Genomic DNA, 17,238 nt, shown 5'->3' with positions numbered 1-17,238 from the left:
AGCTACATAATGGGGGTGGAGCTACATGACGGGGGGTGGAGCTACATGATGGGGGTGGAGCTACATGACGGGGGGGGGAGCTACATGACGGGGGGTGGAGCTACATGACGGGGGGTGGAGCTACATGACGGGGGATGGAGCTACATGATGGGGGTGGAGCTACATGACGGGGGTGGAGCTACATGACGGGGGTGGAGCTACATGATGGGGGTGGAGCTACATGACAGGGGGTGGAGCTACATGACAGGGGGTGGAGCTACATGATAGGGGGTGGAGCTACATGATGGGGGTGGAGCTACATGACGGGGGTGGAGCTACATGATGGGGGGTGGAGCTACATGACGGGGAGTGGAGCTACATGACGGAGAGTGGAGCTACATGATGGGGGGTGGAGCTACATGACAGGGGGTGGAGCTACATGATGGGGGTGGAGCTACATGATGGGGGTGGAGCTACATGACGGGGGGTGGAGCTACATGATGGGGGGTGGAGCTACATGACAGGGGGTGGATGTGTGTAAGTTCAACTTCTTTCGCACCGTAAGTAACCAACCGTGCAAATCGGAGGTGCGGGGGAAGGACAACAAACTAAACACAGAAAGCAGTTGGAAGTGTCCTGCCATCGATATTTAGCCACCCACTGCGAGCATCTTCGCCGCACTAATCGGGTACTGGAGGGAAATATTTTAAATCCGTTAATGGCGCTCCCGTTTCTCCTTGTCACTGCAAGGGCCCCTTTGTGCACAGCCAAGATGCACGTTACTTGTAGCCATATTACTTGTGAAACCCAATGCGGCCCTCGGTGAGGAGAGGGCTCCTCAACCCGTGTTGTCAGGTCATCACCCCTGAGAGGTGGCTGAGTGGGATCCGTGAAAGGCAAACAAAACGTGGCCATACTTGGCATCGGGGAGAAGCGGCAAACTGGTAGGAGGCTAAGCACACTCGCCAACCAAACACCAGCCCTACCCCTTAAGCTAAACAAACACCACCCTCTCGCACAATCCTTCCCCTTATTCTGCCTGCCCCTCTCCACCTCCCCACGAACATTGCTCCATCTGACCGCAGGTCAAGGAATAGAACCCCTCGGCGAGCGTGTTAAACATTTGGCCTCCCCCGTCGCCCGTGATGACTCGCGTGCCTTCCCATGACCGCCGAGCTGATGCCGCTTCTTTGTCCACCCCCCCTCCCCCCTCAGACGGAGATCGTCCGGGGCATCCTCTCGGAGATCAACTTGCGCACGGGCGAGTCCGAGTGCTGCTTCTACCGCGAGCGGCTCGAGTTTGTGGACGCGCGGCACCGGGACCCGCGCATCGCCTCGGCGCGTCTCCTGCACTGCCACGGGGAGCTGCGCAACCAACGTGGCACCGTGAGTGCCCCCACGCACACTGCACGGCTCGGCGAGTTGGCCGGGCGGTAGCGCATTTGCCGCTCGTTGTAGCAGAGGATTCGCGCTTCAAGCCCTGCGGCCCGGCCTAGTTAATGCTGCGGGCGTGTTCACCGAAATAATACACTCGGTGCCTGCTTCGCGGTGAACGATTGAAGATCACGTGATGTTATTTGAAAAAGACTCGGTCATGTGCGCAGGCGTCATGGTCAAAAATTGACCAAATTCGAAAAAAATTACCTGCAACTTATTTAATGGGATTAAACCACATGGCACCATCACCGCTTTCCGGCAGACTATGCCGGTCTGTGAAGCTTAGCCCCTTCGCGATAGCTTGTGCTACGAGAGTGATGCGAATACCAAATGTGCTCTTAACTGTTATGTCCTTTTCACTTCTCTCTGCCCACCGCGGCATCTTTCAATGCATGATGTTTAACATCCATTCATCCTGGTCACTTGTTTCATTAATTTACATCGCACATCCGTGTCAAAGACCCATGACCACATGACCCAGGATGTGCCCGATCCCATAATATACCGGAAGCTCAGCAGGGGTTGGGTGCGAATGGTGCATGGATGGATGACCACCATGCATAACAGGTGCTATAGGCTGTGGGGCTCGGTTTTGGCCATCGGAAGGGCAGTACAGCAACATCAATTGTTGTATTGTGCTTCTGTGCTCCCACTTCTACACTCCACCTTTTAAGGAAAACGCACTGGCCAGCGTGGTCAAATAACACCCCACTATCCGCATGGCATGGGGAGGCACTCATCCAGTAGCGGATTGACAAAGGGCTGTACATGTGCATTCAATAAAAAAGCTAAGTACCCCCATTTTTCAAACGGCAATGCAAATAATGCTCGGTTGAGCATGGAGCCACTTAGACCTGAAAATACATTCCAGGTTTTTACTCTGGCATGATTACCAACAATATATACATCATTTGTATTGATATTGATTGGGTAGTAGCCGAACACACAAGCTACGGAAGCACTTATTTACACGCACACGGCACAGAAATGCACGAATCTCATCGGACTAAAACACACTTTATTTACGCATGTACACGTGTGCGTCCGTGCGCGTGTGTGTGGCCACCCAACAGAAGCTGCACGTGTTTCTGTTTGACGAGGTGCTGGTGCTCACTCGGCCTGGCGCACGCGGAGAGAGAAGTTTCTACCAGGTGGGAGACGCCGTGGCCCGAACAAGCAAACTTCCTACCCGGCACACGATCGATAGTGAATTTACTTATCAACGTTTAGCAGTGCAAATACGAGCCATCGAGCCGGTTGGCTCAGGTTTGATGATTCAATTAAAGTCTGCAACCCCCCAGTAATTTTGGCTGTTAATGACACTCACGTCATTGTCGTCATTTGCAATATCAGACGATCAGGTGACGGTGTCATGGTCCCAATTTTATAATGACCTTCGACTTCGAGCACTTCAACACCGACGTTTGCCATTCCTGATCCGTGCAGCCCCAGCTGGCTTTGACAATGTCGATCATAATAAAGCTGCTACTACTATCGATAACGATGATACAGTTCGATTACCTTTTGGATTCGTCGAGCATCTAAATCAGTGGTCGGCAACCAAAGTAACAGGAAGAGCCTTTTTTTTCCAGTTCGGTAAAAAAATGCAATATTTCAAGAGGCACAATGCGTGTCAATAATGTCACGAAGCAGTCCTAAAAGCGGGGCATGCAGCTCAGGAGCCGCAGGTTGCCGACGCCTGCTCTAAATGCAACCGCATTTTAAGAACGTACAAAAACAGCGGGCGCAGTTGGCCATTAGCAGAGGAAAACAGATGGGTCTTGAGCCAGGATGGGGGCAGGGCTCCACTCGGTGCCTCGGTGCGTGAATTGCGCACCTTGATCCGTGTCTTTGATCATCGCACAGGTGTTCCGGCAGCCGGTCCCCACGGCGGAGCTCCGCCTGGAGGACATCACGGAGCCAGGGGGAAGAGGCTCCTTCCGTGGACCCTTCGGGCCAAACGATCGTGGTGAGAATTCAGACATCGTTTTCTGTCGTTGCCTTTGATTCCACTGTGAGTCAACGCTCATGGTGGCACTGACGGGAATGATGACACTCGTAGCTGTAGTAGTAATAATTAACAAGAATCATTTGTTTTTTGAAAGAGCGCCATTTACAACGGGGCATCTCATAGCACTTTATATCTCATCTCAAACATTTGAATGGGGCACCCCAGGTGGCAGATGTCTCTGTGTGGCACAAGATGTGACCTCAGCACCACGCCTGCAAGCGAAAAATAGTTTAGCAGTCGGGGTGGGTGGTGGGGGGGGGGTGACAATCGCTTCGTCTAATCCCGATGATCGAGTAATTTGCCGATGACGCCGGCACCGCGAGTTTGACAACTCTTCACGGTGACGCCGGTACCCCCAGGCAAGAACGCGTTCCGCGTGGGCGTGGGGCCCATGGGCCGAGGCCACACCCTGCAGGCCGACAGCGCCTACAACAAGCGGCGCTGGCTCGCGTGCCTGGGGACCGCCCTGCATGGACGCGCCCAGGGCACGGGTCCCCCGCCGAGCCCCCCCGAGATCCCCGCCGACGACAGCGGCCCCCCGACGCCCGGCGAAGCGTACAGCGACGCGGAGGAGGCGCCCGGGTCGGTGCGCTCCGACATGGAGCTGTCCCTGGGCGGATTCTCCGACTCGGAGTCCGAGGTGAGCGACATAGGAGCCGGAGGTGAAGGCGATCGCGGACGCCCCTCGTTGTGACGCGGCGGTAGACGCGCGTTCCCGTTCCCCGAAAAGCGCCGCGTTTAGCGAAAACCGCGTTCAGCGACGAATTGCCGTACTGTGATTCCTCGCACTGTGAAATCAGCTTGCAGTCATACCATGGCGGGACAGAGAACTGATGAGGGATGCGCCGCCGCATGATAAGCCACTTCGTTGAGCAATCATTTGTGCCCAGGTGGCTCATCAAAAAGAGCTGTATAGCTCAGTGGGCCTTACCTGGTAAAACACAAATAGTTCAATATTTTTTTATCGTGTCGTTTCAGCGGTCCGAAGTGTCCTCCGTCATGGACACGAGTGAAGTTCTCCACATGACCTCCTGGCGAGGCCGGGAGGGCCCTGGGTTTCTGGACGAGATGTCCAGGGACTGCTTATCTGACCGCGAGGAGGTCTCCAGCGGGCAGGAGGACTGAAGGGAAACGTCCTGTCAAGGGGGTCCTTCACTCCCTCCTCTTCACACGACATCCTCCTATTGAATCATCACCCGACGACTTTCCACACACAGAGACGAATGACCAGCATTGACAACATTACCGTTGTTGATCAACGTTGTATGACAATAGAAAAAGAGGCCGACGGATGGTATGGGTCCTTTTTTTCTGGCTCCTATAATACCCCTTTTCCACTGGCACAGCCGAGCCGAGCCAGCGCGGAGCCCTCACGGTACTACGGGTAGCTTCCTCCCACTGGCAATTTGCCGCGCCGAGCTAGAACCAAACCGTGACCCACTGTAAATCTAGCTCCGGGGGGCCAAGCAGGGCCAGGGGCAGGGTTAATCACACGTGCATTGCGTGCGACGTCAATCGATGCAATTCCAACGCAGCGTCACCGCGGCATCTGCGCGCGCCTCGACTCGTTTATTGCGTTAGCGACGTCAGCGGCACGGCTCGGCTACTGCAGTGGAAAAACAACCTGACTCCTTCTCGGCCGCGCCCAGCTGGCTCGGCCTGGCGCAGCTACTGTAAGTTGTCCAGTGGAAATGAGGTATTTGCTGTGCGGTGTCGGCAGAAGGTATTGCCACACCTGAAGTGCCTTCAATGATATTAACCAAGAGGCTCGGAGCGCCCCGCCAACTGCTCTTGGGGTTGTTAGTAAAATGCTGATCTACGCATTCATAGTCATGTTTCTTTGTAATATTTTAAATGTTGGATGTTGGGTACCGTATTGCTGTGAGTGTTAAATACAAAGACCGCAAAGCAATCAATTGTTCTCTTTAAAAACGCCAGTTCATCAAAACTTCCAAACGGGCAGCTGGTGTTTTAAATGACAACGTCTTTGGTTGGATTTTTAACAAGAGGACTTGTGAGATGGAATGCCATCTCTGTAATTGTCGTGAATTACGTTTTTTGTTTTAATCTCAATCTCGCTTAAAACAGTTGCTCGCAGTCATGAAGAGGTTCCTTTTCAGTGACCAATTACCTCCCTGGTTTAATTTGCCAGCCTAACTCTATGGATTGCCGTGAGCGAGTTCAATCTTCCGTAGGTGTTGCACTCATTATTTTGGGCTACGACAGCCTTTTCGCATGTTTCGCTACCCACGTTTTAACGAGGGCGGAGGGGAGAGGGAGGGTTCGTGTAGACATCGGCTAATTGGATTCGCCGTTAAATTGTGGCGGCGTAGTACAACGGACGCAGATCGCATACTCCTCTAGACGCTGTGGATCATTCGTAACGCCACCGCAAATGCAAACGCAGTTGTTTCACGGCAGGTTTTTGTCAATGAATTTCACCCTTCCACTGTGCTAGTCTGAGTCTAGTTTCTCATCTGCCAGTTGCACGCAGCGCTATGGGGGCGGGTTAGAATGCGAATGTTTATCACCGATGGCATCACACCTCGCGTGTGAAACGAGGCTCGTATGGCATTCGTTTTTTTAGTGCACGAGCCACCAGGGATGTATAACCTCACGGTTTCGCGTAGACTTTAACCTTCACGAACAAAGGCTCGTCAAACCTTGGGCATTTCTCCAAACACCTTAAGCCATGCAAATATAAGTCTAATAGTGCCACAAATGCCTGTGCCAAGACCAGGAGCCTAACGAAATGCAAAACAAGCCAATCAGACTTTAGCACAGACCGAACGCATTCCCCCGCGCCAGCAGACGGAGCCAAGATGAGGCCACGCAGTCCGATCTCAGTGGATATCTGCAGACAATCAGGAGACTTTTATTCCACATTATTCTTGATGCCAAACATCTGGCGCCGGTGCTCACTCGAATGCGAAGTGCATACGTGTTTTTTTATTTTATTTATCTCCGCGTTGTTGACAAATGCTGTACGGGCACAGTGGGCTTTATTTTATTTATTTTTTGTAATGAAAACTATTGTGTTGTGGGACGACATTCAGCCACGTGACATGTGATGCCAGTGTTTATCAATTAGGGTGCCACTCAGGGTCACACCTCCTGCTCTTATTCTTTTGCCTGTTAATCTGAAGTGTTGCGAGTGTCAAGGCAATCCCTCAATATTTCCTGGTTGCTCAACATCGGCGCTAAATTCGTTCCGGTCGATACCCACCGTGGCATCGAAGCAAAGAGGAGGAGGAGGGGATCCTGAGCAAACTGTGGATATGAATCGAGTAGAATAAGATTCTCAGCTGCTGACTTTTCCACGAAAAGTCACAACTGAAACTTGACTTTTCCGTTTGCGTATCGAGTGGCACCCTACTTCCTCCATACATGGTATGGAATATCATGTAATGTGGTTTGTCTCCGCAGTGGCATTGTCAGCATTTGCTTTGGTCCAATATCCTCCTGCCTTTTTAATATGGCAGTTTTAACGACTCTTTGCGAGTTTCCCAAAACGCCCGACAAATTGGGCGCTTTAAAGCGATAATAATCACGCAGTGCTGGGTGGAAGCAGGTCAGCACAATAGCCAACTGCATTGCAACGAGTTACATTCGAACAGAGAATATTTCAGGGATTCCTAAGGGAAGTGGACACCGCGATGGTGGTGTGATGGTGAAGGCTTCTCTATGCAGGGCATTGAGCTCCGATCGAGTAATCCATGCCAAACGGAGTAACGATCAAAGTTCTGCTCGGTCACCCCGGAAGCGTGGAGTTGGCAAATCCGATAATCTATTCAATCGATCGTCAGTTCGATTGCTCTACTAAACGGTCGACGAGATAAAAAAACAGTGGGGTAAATAAAGTTTTACCTCTATTCCCTGCGTGGGCCACTGAATGTGGAGGTGATGGAGTGAGCACCAACAAGGCATCTGAGCGAGTGGCGTCTTTGTGGCATGCCAGCGTCGTGAATAGCTTTGCAAATGTATCTTTGGCATTGAGAGTCAATAATTGTTCGTTCGGGGCATTGGGTTCCATATGTATGTACGTACGTGTGTGCGTTTTTTAAGCTTGTTTGTGCTTATTAAGATTCCACTTTCTTGGAAGGGAAATTGAGCCAAAGGATTAATCTTGGTTGATGTAGAGTATTCGGTGATTAATTAAGTGCAAACCGGCCTGTGTACAAATACACAATCCTATGACGATATAGCAGTTGGCATATGTACAGGAGCCGTAAATGATTTCACTGCTCATTGATGCAATTTAAGAGGGCTGATTAATGTGCAGATATGAACTGGGTATGACCACCAGAACCAGATATGGCCCATCACTGAGAACTCAAAACCGTTGAGACCACCACTGGTACATTTTACATGTTTACCGATTATCTTAGCGCATTGTGCCTACTTTACGTTCAAATGGCAATCCGAATTTACAAGGTAATTCAATCAAAAGCAGTTTTAAATCGAAATCATTGTATTATTGACGCAGTATCTGCGTAAAATAAGAAAGCATTGGTTGAAGTATAAACCTGAAAACAATTGGTCCTTAAGTACTAGAGGTCACTGAATAGCCACATTATGGTATTGCACTCCAGTAATCTTAGCGTTGTGTACCGGCGACAGACAACATCTACTGTAGCAGAGATTTTTTCGAAATCTTGCCTTGAAATATATTAATCTAGTCAAGATTTGAGTCTTAAAGTAGATTTTAAGCTGCAAGTGTATATAGTATCATTTGGCATCTGGGGGTTGTTTGCGTAGGGGTTCTGTAGCATTCACGGATTAATCAGAACTCTATCCTGCAATTTGGAAAACGTGCCAAATAGGTCGAATAATTACCTTGCCATGCTACTACTTTGCAGAAGGTCCTCCACTGCAGAGAGCTTTAGAGAGCCCCTCTAGAAGGTAGTGTGGCCTACTCTTCCACTCTGACTTGAGGTTTTGGATGAAGCGGGACTACCCACACTTTACCCCACCAAATATACGACTTGTCGATCGACACGTCTGCTGATGGATAGGCTTCCGCGCCAGTAGATCGAATCAAACCGGTGACCTCTGGTTTCGCTGGCCCACCGCACTGCTAACTAACCCTTAGACCACTGCAGCATCATTGCCAAATTAGTATTCCCTTAACAAAAAAGAATGAGACTTGGAGAAAAGGAGTATTATGGTATGGGGTGTATTCGTTGCCAGGTTTTCAGCTGCATGAGTTAAGAGTCAAGGTAAGACTGATTAAAATGAAATTCCATTCTCTACCCCTTTGCTGTTTCTCCAGAAGGTGTTTTTTTCAATGAAAAATTACAATGGCATTTTTGTTTGATGGCATAATCTCAGCTGACATTGCAAAACCGTGTCGAAATACTCTTCCGTCATGCGATACCAAATCGTGGTTCATGTGTTAAGGTCGATTGAACAAGACTATTATATTTTTTTATTATAAGTTGTATAATTTGGCGTTGGCACAAACTAAACATCACGCCTGGTTAATTTGTCTTATCATTGATAGAGTTCTTTTTAATGAAATTTTATTTTAATTTCTTTTAATATACAGTACTACAAAGGTAATTAGGTTGTTAGCTCTTAAATACATATTTAATTTTTTATTGATTTCTGATGGTATATTTAATCAAGCATGCAGATACCTGCAGTTTTAAATTAGCTCGTAAGTTATTTTCACTTTATATAGTAAAAGTACTATATATATATAATGAATACGTGAGGGTTTTTTTGGTGACAATTTTCAACCATACTTAAGACGATATTGAGAGAGAAATGAACAAAGAATCGTAAGACTGATAGAAACTGACAAGAACAAGTCTGTGTTGAGTGTTTATAATGTTTCAAGGGTTTCCAATGGATTTCACATCTCATTTTTATATACGGTACAACATAGATCTGGTCCGCCAGGCACTGACGTACAGGCGGGCACATGGCAAGGTCATATACGTGAACATCCATGGAAAATGACAGCGACACCATGCATATATACTGCACTGGGATGTGGGCAGTTCATTGGTCAGGGAGGATATGTGACGTTTATAATGTCTGCTTCCCACCTCTTAAGCAGCACCACTGTATGCAGGGTAACGCGTGTAAATGTTACCTTGGTTTAAAACTTGACAAAGAGGTTTGGCAGTTTTCGTTGCTTTTTCCCCATGGTGTGGTGAATCGATGTCGTAAATTGGATTGTTGGAAGACGTGAATTAAGGCGGCGTGGCTCAGTTGCCATAAAGTTGGCGTCGCGAAAAAAGTCATTGCCTTGAAATGCAATTCGCCGAGAAAGACTTGGAAAGTTGGCTGCACAGTAAGAGAACGTGTTGTTCAGGTGGTCTGCGGATGTTATATGGAGGTGCTTGGAGCACCGTTGGTCGGAAAGGAATGCACTGTACACTCTATATGGCAGGTGGTCTCAAGTCCTACATCGCAAATGAAAAGGGTGCAGACTCGTACGTGACTGCATATTACACTCCAGTCGTAACTCACAACGTGGCTTACTTTCAGCCTGGAGCTGTCTCCAGAGAATAATATCTGCCTCCCAGTACGACTGGTAGTGGAAACGCTTTAAAATACAGGAGATCTTCCTTTTCAAAAATACTAAGACCACCGGTCATGTATGTATGTGTACCGCTGTATCGTGTAATGGTAAGGTTTGTCGTGAATGAAGGTATTGGGAAAGGGATGAACAGGACAAAACAAATGAACGGAAACACCGCTTCAGGTCTGCATTTAAGTATTATTATTTTTTGCCAAGAAACACAATTTCACCTCAGATTAGTTGAGGTTCTAGGGTCATTATAGGAAGTGCGTGTCAACAGGCAAAGCTTTACCACCGTCATAAAACACAACGGAATTATCAAACAGTTTAGTTGTATTTTAGTGTGAATGCAAAACACTCGGCATCTACAAAACTGTGCTTATTTTTACATGAAATTACTTCATGCTGGCCTTTTGCAGTGGTTCCGTGACTTTGTGTCCAATGGTTAAAAAAAGGTATTTTGAGAGTACAGCTTTGGTGACTCAGAGGACTGATGTCACGTTTGTGTGGTAATGTTTTGGTTGTAATGTTTTAGGGAATGTTTAGTTTTTTAGTTAAGAGGGAACGACTTCAAATGGTCCACACAAGTAGCAGGTGGCTGATGAGAGGCACCGCGCATCAAGGTGACTGACTGGGCCATCGGCCAAACAATGGAGAGAGGAGGAAAGAAAATCACCTCTTAAATTTCAACAACCACGTCTCCACTTTCGGATGGAATTCCACCCTCCCCAACCGGCCCCCCTGATAAACTTAAAATTTTTCACAACAAATTCTTTTTCATCGCCACTCTCGTTACAAAGTGCCCGGTTTTGCTCTCGATGTACACTGGCTTGGAGCAGTAATCGCCACGAGGTGCTTGTTCAGTTATCTCCCCCCCCCCCAGGAGGTGATTTCAAGAGACAGTCTCGGAAACGATTTCGATGGATTCCTGAAGTCAAAATTCGATTCCAATGTCACATTAACAACCGCCACGATTTACAAAGCGTGTTTTATGACTTTGGCGTCCATTCTATCAGCTGAACGATTCAGCATGCTGCTGCTGTACAGCGTTGCAGTGGCTGCACGAGTGCAAGTGACTCGTGTGTTTTATTTTACGATCGTAGAAAGTGGCCGAGAGATAGGCGACAAGGTGGCGTCTTGATTTGTTACTGACTGTGCTTGGGTCGCTTTCTTCTTCTGTATGGGGCATGTACATTTGTAAAGTACACTGTAAATTGTTACCAAATAAAATGTTGTAAAATCGTATTTTTGTTTTTGTTTAAAGTCTAACCTTGACCGTACAATTTTTGTGACCGTGGTCGATCTCACGTATGCCACCTTCAAAGACGGTCAGACCTAGCCTGGTTATCAATGGCACGCGACTGCGGTGTGCGTGCCAGCTCTGCTGGCCAGAATCCCTCTGAAACCTTGTTGTTTGGAAACTATAAAAGCCGAAAAAATGTTGTCACACGCATAAAGCTGCGGGCACTTCATCTCAAACCACTTTATGGTGCAAAGCACCCAAATGTGTGCAAACTCTTGGCGCCAGCTGTTACAGGGCACTCGCGGTTGTGGGGAATTTACTGGTGCTGTATAGAGCAGTGGATTAACCATTGCTGCTGATGAGGAACACGTGGATTCGAGAACATATGCAGGTTACAGTTGTTTGTAATTCAAACAGCTAGGAGACATACGTGGGCCCGGGTAGGACGTCTCATGGATAGAAGGGACGATGACCGACGGTCGAGTATAAAGACGGAGTGGCAGGCAAGGGACGGAACGAGTCTGAGAGAATGCCCACAGCTCGCGTTTAGGTAATTGGTGGATTGTTACATCGCAAGATTCGTGAGATATGGTCGACGGCTTGTGGGGGCCTTCATCCAGCAGTGGATAAACCAAGGCTGATCGTGATGGATTCAGTAGCACGGGTTGACTGTACTCTAAAGCGACAGACTTGGCTTGTGTTAGCGTCAAGAGCACATGTAGATATCCCCATGAATTGTCATCATCATGTTGGATGAGATAAACCAGAAACCATGATATGACTTATCAGTGAAACCCGTGACATAACGAGAAACTAGAACTGGCACGATTTGTCGGCTAAATATTATAACCAACTACTTGCGTGGTCAATTACTCGGGCACCTTGAAACATGGTGGGAAATTCCATCCTGCCTTCCGAAGGCAGGAAACCCCCGAAACATCATGCCCAGCGTGACGCGGCAGACGATGTCGATTATGTCGTCACGAAGCCCCGCCCAACACCTCCCGTCCAGCAGCACACGTGGGAACAGGTGAAAATGTCAAACGATCAGCTGAATTATAAAAAAAAAACAATAATCGGTGGAGTAATAGATGACTTTAATAATCGGTTAGCCCAGCTAAACTTAAAGGGAATATTTGACCATGTTGAAATAAGCGTGCCACAAACAGAAAATAGCTTGCAGCCAATATTTAAACAACTTCAACCTTAAACCATTTAGAAACATCAGATGAGGTATAGTCAACAGCGTTGACCCGAAATGAATGATAAACTTCATCAGCCATACTAAATCAAATCTCCCCAAGCCATCGTCATCAGCGTCTAGTGATTCAACAATTCAACTCGCCACCACTGCCCATGAGCAAGAACCAAAAATACTCAAATTCACCGTACAAGCTCCCTTTTATGCGTGACCTCTACTATCTGTAACCCTGAAGCTGTTGGTGAAATCTCCTCCGTAATACACTGCCGTTCTCTGTGTCGCCACACGCTCGGTCACTTGTTCCGCTGTGCGCGGATGAGTCTGCCGATGGAATGGCAGCCCAAAAGGGGTGAACACCATTGAGAAAGAGGGTGACCACGTGAAGATGGAGATATGAGATCAGTTCGTGTGTGCGGAGTCTGCAGGATGGTGAAAAATGACCGTGCCACAGATAGGCCTTCATCCAGCAGTGGATATATCGTTGCTAATGAGGGTGATTATTGTAATTGCTGATGGTGAGGATGCTGCTGCAGCTGCGGGTTACGCTACACTTGCCACACATATGTTCAACTTCTTTCGCGCCGTACGTAGCCAACCATGCTAAATCACACGATACTACTCCGCACCGTCCTTGTATCCACGTTTGTGTGCGGATAAGAGGAGTCGCATGAAAAACTCATCCTGTCATCCTGAATTAATTTCGCAGATTAAGATCAGTTCTTTTCTCAGTTAATAGGAGGCGATCTTCGCTCAACGGCAATAGCTTTACTGTGATTATGAGCGAGGTCATGGTGACTCGTGAAAGGGATGCCACCACATATCATCATCATCCTCCCCTCTTTCTGATGAATCACGCATGTCCTTAAAACCATCGACTTTAACTGAGTTCGCAATTGAGGCTGTTGGGAATCTGAATACTCATGCCAACAAACCTTTTCACTTGTAGTGAGTGACTTCCGAAACACTTCGTCTTATTTATTCTCACACTTTAAGCACAACATTGGGCGATACATCGATGTAACGTTCTACGCAGCTACACAAAGCCGACCCTTCTACACAACCCCATCGGTCGGCGTCCAACTACACAGCGGTCTGATGAGCGCAGCGACGGCGACGATGAGAGCCTTGCAGAAGATCGGCCACGTGGCCGGCACGACGAAGAGAGAAACTGATGAAGACCACAATGTAGGCCGGTGGTTGCCCCAACTTTATATTCATGATATTATTCTCTACTTTATTAAGTTCCTTTCATATTGAAGCATATCAAATCGCTGTACATAAAAATAAAACTACACTCACGAGTATAGATACAATTATAAGCAAAATAGAAACCTGAATAATATCAACGACGACTCTAGAAATTCCAATAAAATGAAGAACTAAAATAATCATTGCAGAGTAATCCAATCATACAACAAAATATATTCATACTCTTTGGTTTTTTCGGTAAAGTCAAGTAGGTAAAAATAAAATAAATGAAAACTAAATTAAATCACAACGTTTCAGAGGCAACACAAGCTTCCGTCTTCAGGTGGGAAAGCTTTTAGAAATGCCAGCAGGCAAGGCATTAAGAGGAATCTAACATAGATTGAATAATGGCATGCACCAGCCTCTCTCGGCATCAGGAAGTGACAGCAAAAGTCTTAGTCGAGCTATGTTGCGTACATGAATAAACTAGATTTTGGTAATATTACGTACATGAGAGTAAGCTCAAATCCAACATTTTTTTTTTATAAATTATGAAAACCCCGTAAGAATGTTAATATGCATGTTGAAATTATTCCGCACCGTACATAGCCAACTGTGCTAGGGTGGGGGACGACGACAACAAACTAAACACAAAAAGCAGTTCTAAAGAAATTCGTTTTCAATCTAGATGATTTAAAAGTGCATAGCTCCAGTGGTGTCCTAATATCGGAAGGAAGAGTGTTCCAGACGGCCGCAGAAGCGCATCTGAAGGCGCGCGACGCAGTGACCGCCTTTGTTCGATCCCGAGCCAAAAACCGCTGCTGGGAGGATGACCGGAGTCCACGTGATGGTTGATGCACAATAACAACAACACACACAGAGGTGCTGCTCACAAACAGCAGAAGTCACACCCCTCCCCTCTCCCTCCACCATCCTACAATTGTGTCTTTGTATCACTGCTGCCTGAAGCGGACGGCTACACTTTCAACTCTTTTTTAAATCCTTTATATTAAGTTCGCTTGCTTGCTTACGACCGTGCAAATCTTTCGGTCGTTTTTTAACCCACTTCCCGTGATCCAATCGAGCTGACATTTTCCACACAGACTCGTTGTGCGTGACAATCAATGTTCGTGAAAAAATATTTCCAAAATTGTACACTTTTTAGGACAAAAATATTATATTTAATTACCAATTGCTTAATGGTGCAATGCAATCATCTGACCCATAGGTGGCAGCCATCTCAAGCCAGAGGACGAGAGGACTCTAGCCGCCACGCATATAAAGGATTTATGGTGAAAAACTTTGTTTTTACGGGTTATACTTGTTTAGTTGGTGGTCTCATCAATAACACGACCAGGTGTTCAGCCCTCTTCTGAGTAAGGTGGTCTAGAAGAAGGCCGAGCGCATATTGTGCTGCATGTGGTGGGCACGTGACACGCACGCAAATGTCTGAATGTGAGTCTCTTCTCTCTGCCGCGTGTGAGAGCAGCTTCTCTTTCATTCTAGATTTGAAGCTTTCGTGACTGCAAGGATTCATACTCTTAGGTTTTTTGGTAAAGTCACGTCGGTAAAAATAAATAATAAAAATAATAGAAATAAAATAATAAATCACGACGTTTCGGAGGCAACACAAGTCTCCGTCATCAGGTGGGACCGTCACAGCTAGATGTATTCTATCAAGTGAGGCAAAATTCCAAGAGACAAGCTCTTAAATACAATTTCGATTTAAAGCTTTCGTGACTGCAGGGATTAATCTTATTGGTTCTTTCGAGGGGAGGGGGGGGAGGAGCTTATCTGAATGTGGTAGCCAATCAATGGAACGTGTTGGGGGGTGGGCGGGGCTAAAAGAGAACAATCGACTTGGGGTTGTAACCGGTGTTGGCTGACAATCCAAATACACAAAAGAGCAGTACTGTTAAACACTGGGGATGTCAACAACTCGGTAAAGTAGAATAGTACCTGTCAAATAAGATGGTACAAATATGTGTTAGTTAAATCTTTTTTACATGGTTAATAACATCTTTCCAATAATTACTCAGTTTGTACCCATGATCACGGTTGAGGTTATGTCTGTGTTGGTATATGTTCTCTTTGAGCAAAGTGTGTGGCGTCAACTCAAGGCGTTTAAATGGAAACCTCCCGCAACAGTGACACCAGCTGGCAGCGTTCTACGCTTCACCCAATTCGTCCTGGGGCTCTTATCTCTCGCGACGACTGCTTTGCAGTCGTCATTCGCACGAGCAGTTAGTCTCAAGGACTCTCACCAGTGCCGGATATCCTAGTAGCACAAGTAGCTACTACACGTGTAGTAGTAGCTACATCTGTAGTAGCTACTAAATAAGTAGCTACTATAGATGTAGTAGCTACGGGCCCCGCACTTTCAAGGGCTCCGCGCTAAATGCTTTCAAGCTATCAATTCCGGTTCAGTGATTCTGCACTTGCTGTATTACTATAGTACTATACCGCCTTCAACTTTTATGAACGACTGGGTGTTTAAGGTTAGTGATTTGTCGTATATCTGGCTGTATAGCAAATGAAAAATACAATTACTTTAAAATGCAAGTAAAAAATGCATGTATTTTCATATTTATGTGGGTTTTTTTAAAGTAGGGCCCCTTTCTAACATATGCTACAGGCCGCGCACGAGCTTAATCCGGCACTGACTCTCACATCCCAGGATCATGAGAGGTGGTTGCCGGCCTTCATCCGCCAGTGGATTGACCACCACTTGTCACAGTGATGGTGAGCCGGCCTTCACGCACTCAGCGGATATTTCGCGAGCAAGGCCGTGAATCTGGTTGGCTGCATGTGGATCTCTTTAAAAGCGTGCACTGCACACGACATATTACTTACGCAGCATTTGACCTTGGGAACTTATTTTTGGAATGTAATGCATTTCGCAGCTTCCAACCTGACACGACATAAATTACTGTTGATATTGGAGACTGTCCATTGTAAACCGAGGAATTAACTTGCCATCTGGTAAACCAGAAAATCCAACCACAGCTGCGCCGCAGTGGCAGTACAACCCTACTTTCAATACACTGCTGGATGAGGTCTCCACATCATACCTGTCAACCCATATGGTTTAACCGTATTACAGGGAAATTGAGTTTTCAGGTACATACGGAGTACAGCCGTTTCAATACGGGAAATTGTATTATTATTAATTTTTGTGTTTCCCCCTTGTGATGTAATTAAGTAGAACGTGTTTTTTATTCTTTATTATTTTTATTATTTTATTATTTCCCTTCTACGTGACTTTACCGAAAGAACCAAGAATATAACCCTGCAGTCACGAAAGCTTTAAATGTAAATTTAGAACGTTGTTTATATTTATTTAAAGTTGCGCATTTTGATGTGACGTCACATTTCTCAAATCCCCCCCACCTCTTCTTGTTTCTTTCGGTAAAGTCACGTAGAAGGGAAGTAATAAAATAATAAAAATAAAACATAATAAAACAATTCTCACGACGTTTCGGCTACAACGCAAGCAGCCGTCTTCAGGTGAAGAAATTTTCTTCACCTGAAGACGGCTGCTTGCGTTGTAGCCGAAACGTCGTGAGAATTGTTTTATTATGTTTTATTTTTATTATTTTATTACTTCCCTTCTACGTGACTTTACCGAAAGAAACAAGAAGATGAAT

The 17,238-nt window shown here is 46.7% G+C and overlaps 1 protein-coding gene across 1 annotated transcript in view; it reads left to right on the top strand.

Moving 5' to 3' along the window:
• The window catches only part of LOC133349501 (rho guanine nucleotide exchange factor 3-like), a 56,249-nt gene extending 45,035 nt beyond the window's left edge, over positions 1-11,214 (top strand). Inside the window, exons 8-12 of the mRNA XM_061563009.1 lie at positions 1,195-1,365; positions 2,490-2,567; positions 3,283-3,385; positions 3,787-4,067; positions 4,406-11,214. Coding sequence (XP_061418993.1) covers positions 1,195-1,365; positions 2,490-2,567; positions 3,283-3,385; positions 3,787-4,067; positions 4,406-4,552 — 780 coding nt within the window. The 3' untranslated portion in view covers positions 4,553-11,214. The remainder of the gene's footprint in view (positions 1-1,194; positions 1,366-2,489; positions 2,568-3,282; positions 3,386-3,786; positions 4,068-4,405) is intronic.
• Positions 11,215-17,238: the final 6,024 nt, after the last annotated feature.

The sequence above is a fragment of the Lethenteron reissneri genome, chromosome 30 (assembly GCF_015708825.2).
Source record: "Lethenteron reissneri isolate LAM-NWPU_2019-01 chromosome 30, ASM1570882v1, whole genome shotgun sequence".
NCBI lineage: Eukaryota > Metazoa > Chordata > Hyperoartia > Petromyzontiformes > Petromyzontidae > Lethenteron > Lethenteron reissneri.
This window is presented reverse-complemented; position numbering and strand designations above follow the sequence as displayed.